Genomic DNA, 4716 nt, shown 5'->3' on the forward strand with positions numbered 1-4716 from the left:
CCTCACCTATACTGATGGCTTCTTAAAGAAAATAATATCAGGGGCCTGTGCAATTAGCTTTTGCACCCTCTCATGGGTGTTCCCATGGATCATAGCGTTCTTTTTCTTCATCTGATTCCAACGGTCTGCTTCCACTGAACACACCAGTTACCAGGTGCTCACTTGGCCGTTATATATATACTTCCTTCGTCCCAAAATAAGTGTTAAAGTTGAGACATTTATTTTGGAACAGAGAGAATATATAAAATCACTCACATCAAGTAAATTGAGATTCCAGAATTTATCCCAAACAAGTGCTAGGATATAGTTGTGCTAAATTTATGAGAAATAATAGAAGCCAGTTAAGTTGACTAGGCCTGAAATAGCCAAATACATGTCCAACAACAAACAGAGTAAGCTTATTTATTACAGCAGGAAGTCACCATATTTCTTGAAAAGAAAATCGTTTGCTCCGCTTAACAGACCATTAACTTCGATCTGTTACAAATAAATAAATCCTAGTGGTGACACAAAATAAAAGTACGAACGGCGGGGAAGCCAGGAAATCGACACGAGAGCAAAGAGGAGTAACTTATTCAACGGACTTGATCTTGTTGACGAGACACACTTGTCCATGAATAGCCATCAACCAATTAGCAGCATGCGGCAATGATGTGCCATTAGCAACTCGCTACTTGTGCTGCTGCAAAATAATAATAAAGTTTCATTACCAGGATCTGAACTGTGCATGGAGAGGTCAGGAGAAACAATTGCAAGGCAAGTAAATCACGATTCATTACCTGGATGTGCGTTGATGGTGTCTAGAGAAACAAGATCTTGGGACGTGGACTTGGGAGGTTCTTTGCTGCTTCTTTCCACTCATTTTTTGTTTCATCTCCCACATCACGAAGGAGAGCAATCTGGTCGAGATGCCGAAGAGACTGGACCGTTGACATGCCAGAAATTGAACCATCTAGATATTTGCATAGCAGCTGCAGCGACTTGAGGCGAGGTAGAGCTCCCACATGGATGTCCAGCTGAAAAATGACGGATTCCACCACGATGGATAGGCGTGTCAGGCTCTCAAGCGTACCTTCTGTGATGACGAGGTTGCCCAGGCTAGTTGCAACCAGCTTCAGGTATGCCAGGCGGGGCACTTTGCTCAGGGCAGCAAGGAAGTCTTGGCTCAGGTTCAGCTGCGGGGATGAAAGGCCTAGCTTAGTGAGACCACCCAGAAAGGCAACAAATGGGGGCAGGCTGCATATGTTGCTTCCTTGCAGGTGCAGCTTGAGCGAGCCAAGATAGCAGCGGTAATTCTTTCCTTTCTCTAGAGAGAAATCCAGCATTTCTGGGGTCGACTCGCCTTCAAAACTGAGTGAGAGTGAAGGTGTCCCGGTGTACACGGTGCTTCTCTCAATGAACCCCTTGATGGCCTTTGCCAGATGACTTGAGCTGCTGACATCGGTGGTAGGCTCACACCATATTTTCACCTTTGTCAGATAATTCATATGATCCATGAGCTGTGCAAATTGTTGGCTCTTGGTGCTGTCCACAACAAATCCTGCCAGTGTTTTCAATTCGCTCTCCTCTAACAACCAACTCTGTAGCTTACTCATTCTCCGGTCTCCTACATCTTGTTCGAGCTTAAACTTCCCAAATATATGAAGTAAATGTGGCAGCTCCAGGACTTGTGTTGGCAGAATCTCTATACGTGTCCTTCTTACATCCAGTGTATCCAATAATTGAAGCTTGCTGATCTCCTGTGGAAGCACCGTCGCAGTAAGAGCTTTCCCGAGGCATAGGTACCTCAACAGCAACAGTTTTCTGCATATCAACTTGAGATGGCTATCCCCCAAGGGTACATCGCACTCGTCCAGATCCAAAACTCGCAGCAGTTCATACTTGGAGAAGTCCAGGACAGATTGGTGCGCTTTGCCCAAGATTGTCAGTGACCGGACAAAAGTTAAACCTTGCACTTTTCTGGGCATTGCATGATGCAGAGCAAGCCGACGAATATTACTGGGTAGGCCTGGGGAAGACTGCCGATTGCTTAACACAGTTACAAAGTTGTCAGACATGGACTTGCGCAGGACGAACTCCAGCATCATGCCATGGGTATGGCATGTCTTCACCTCTGTGCTGTTACCGCTGGCATCCATAGGCTGGATGATACTCCGTTCGACAAGCTTATCGAAATTTCTAATGGCGGCATCAACATCACTACATGTATTGTCTCCTGGGGACAACCCTTCTGCTAACCATCTCCTTAACAAGCTTGATTTCTTGATAGGACGACCACTTGGGTAGGTACCCAAATAGAGCAAGAATGTCCTGGCAACCTGGCTATCAAGGCTGGTGTAGCTCTGGACAAGCACACGCCTCATTCTTGCAAATAGATCATCACTCTCCAGATGTGTACCCAGGTCGGCGCATAATTTTGCCCATATCATGGGTGTTGGATTACCTGCGCTTTGCAAGAACCTTGCGGTGGTAACAAGAGCAAGGGGAAGACCATCACATTTCTTGAGCGCTTCAGAGCTGAGGTCCTGCACATGCGGCGGCGGTTCATCGTCTTGGAAAGCTTCCTTGAAGAACAATGTTCTTGAGTCTTGGTTGGTAAGAGTTGCCATTGTGTATACATGATCATTAACAGATGAGCTGCGGCAGGTATTTGCTACGGGCTGAATGGCGGTCGTCACCAGAAATCTGCCGGTTAAACCCACAAAGGCTGCTTTTATGTTGTGCCAATGTGATGTTGTCCGCAGGTCATCAATTACAATGAAGAACCTGATTGGTACCAAATTAATTAAACATGGCAAATTAATCAGACGATAGATGAAGCTAGCAGATTGAGACAAAGAGATGGGGAACTGAATGGATGAGTTACCTCTTCTTGCCAATGCACTCTGCGATGCTTGCGTGAAGCGAGGTGAGAGTGAGCCTGCCCTTGGTTGGCAGGGGAACGACGTGGCCAAGCTGCTGGAGTATCTCCTTGAGAACATCCGCTGCTGTCCTCCTCCCCCCTAGGACCCATGCCCGTACTTCATATGGGCTCTTAATTTCCCTGTACACATGATTGGCAAGGAGAGTCTTTCCCATACCATGGAACCCCACAATGATAATCACCTTAAGCTGCTGCTCCTGCTGGATTAGATCCAGAAGCTCATCACGGGGACCGTCCATACCCACAGGCACAGCGATGGATGCCGGTGAATAGTAGGTGTCATCGTCGACGTCCCCCTCAACTGCCGTCGGCCACTCTGGTGAAGAATTGCCGCTATTGTTGTTGCTGTATGCTTCTCTTAGCTTCGAAGACTCTTCTGATCTTTTCTTCAGCACCCGGATCTCGGCAGCAAACTTGTTACGGGCCTTCACGGTCTTCACCCGGTGGACAGCCCGGCTCAGCTTCCCGGTGGCTGTGTCGGCCATGGTGACCTGGTGCATGAAGCGGTCGACGCAGTCCTCTATGGCGTGCGCCAGGTCACGCACAATATTGATCCACACCATATGTGCTTCTTCACTGCCACCGCGGCAGCCACCACGGCGATCATCATCCTGGATGACGGCAGAAATCATAGCAAACTCATTCTTGATGCATTCGATGTCAACCTTGAGGTTCGTCCGGAGCTCGTGCTTAGTGAGCAAGGAATCAAAGAGCTTCGGCACCATCCACTCCACCAATGAGGTGGCAACGACAGTCACCACAGCCTCCATCTCTCTTTTTTCTCTCTCACTCTCTGTGTGTATGTGTTTGTTTGGTTGCAAGATCACATCATGGAGTTTTCATCGACCGGCGAGGACGACAAAGTCCATGGCAGGAATGAAGTTGGGGTAAGCTACCTAGACCAGTTAGGAGGCTGAATTGAAAGCACTGTGCACTCACTGTATAGTAATGCTTTTGCATTGCCCTTGATACCGCCAGTAGACAACTGATGCTCAGATGCAACCTTGGGACGTGAGGTAAACATAAAGAATTGGGGGCGGCTTAGAGTTCACTAATCAATTACTAAAGCACGCGAGCATCCTCAATCTCGAAAGCTGTCCCCGGAGTTTTTAAGGCCCTGTTTGTTTGAGAAGTCCCGGGACTTTTTTAGTCTCAATTTAAAAGTCTCTAGTCCCTATCTGTTTGTTTTCAGGGACTAAATAAGGACTAGAGGTTATTAAATGATATGCAAAAAGACCATGTTACCCTTAATAATGTAGTAGTAGTTATTAAATGACATGGTAAAAATAGAGACATTGTTGGAAAAAGTGTTAAAAAATTTCAAAAAGACCCTCCTACAAGGACTTCTCCAAATAGTCTCAAATACCCCATTTTAATCCCTAAAAGTCCCTCCTGTTTGTTTCACATGGAACTTTTTGGGACTTTTTTAGTCCCTACACCAAAAAGTCCCTGGAAACAAACACCCCCTAAACTTATCTCCTGTTTCTCCACCACATTGATCCAAGCAGCACAGGTACTAGTTTAACATAGCAGTTGCACACTGCGTTCCTGCCAATTTGAAAGAGAAAAATATTACATTTGATGCACTAATGAACTCTGGACCTTTGACGCCTTGTCTCTCCGTTATCAGTCTCATTGGTCCAAGCAGCCGGCGTTGCATTTGTAGTTTATTTCAAATTGTCAGTTTAGCATGCAGTGAGGATCAACTTTCCATTTGCATTGACTCCAAATTGGCGATGCTATCATTCAATAGGGCTTAGGCCTCGTGGAATGCATGGGTGCTGAGATGAGGT

General features: G+C 46.5%; 1 protein-coding gene across 2 annotated transcripts; it reads right to left on the reverse strand.

Annotated features, from left to right (window-relative positions):
- Positions 1–271: 271 nt before the first annotated feature.
- Positions 272–3874, reverse strand: LOC123410079 (disease resistance protein RGA4-like). 2 transcript variants are annotated; one of them, XM_045102969.1, is made up of 3 exons: positions 2867–3874; positions 780–2766; positions 272–679 (listed from the first exon to the last, which is right to left on the reverse strand). In XM_045102969.1, the coding sequence occupies exons 1-2, from the start codon at positions 3691–3693 to the stop codon at positions 801–803; spliced, it is 2793 nt and encodes a 930-aa protein (XP_044958904.1). In that variant the 5' UTR covers positions 3694–3874; the 3' UTR covers positions 272–679; positions 780–800. The 2 variants fall into 2 exon arrangements, with proteins under 2 accessions (XP_044958904.1, XP_044958903.1); XM_045102968.1 differs by having other exon boundaries at positions 272–682.
- Positions 3875–4716: the final 842 nt, after the last annotated feature.

The sequence above is a fragment of the Hordeum vulgare genome, chromosome 7H, assembly GCF_904849725.1.
Source record: "Hordeum vulgare subsp. vulgare chromosome 7H, MorexV3_pseudomolecules_assembly, whole genome shotgun sequence".
NCBI classification, from domain to species: Eukaryota; Viridiplantae; Streptophyta; class Magnoliopsida; order Poales; family Poaceae; genus Hordeum; species Hordeum vulgare.

What these genes read in the sequence shown, in the direction of transcription:
- LOC123410079 (XM_045102969.1), bottom strand. Translation starts at nt 3,693, where the DNA reads ATGGAGGCTGTGGTGACTGTCGTTGCCACCTCATTGGTGGAGTGGATG. An exon ending in GAGTGCATTGGCAAGAAGAG is followed by an intron (nt 2,767 to 2,866) that starts GTAACTCATCCA and finishes GGTACCAATCAG; the next exon opens with GTTCTTCATTGTAATTGATG.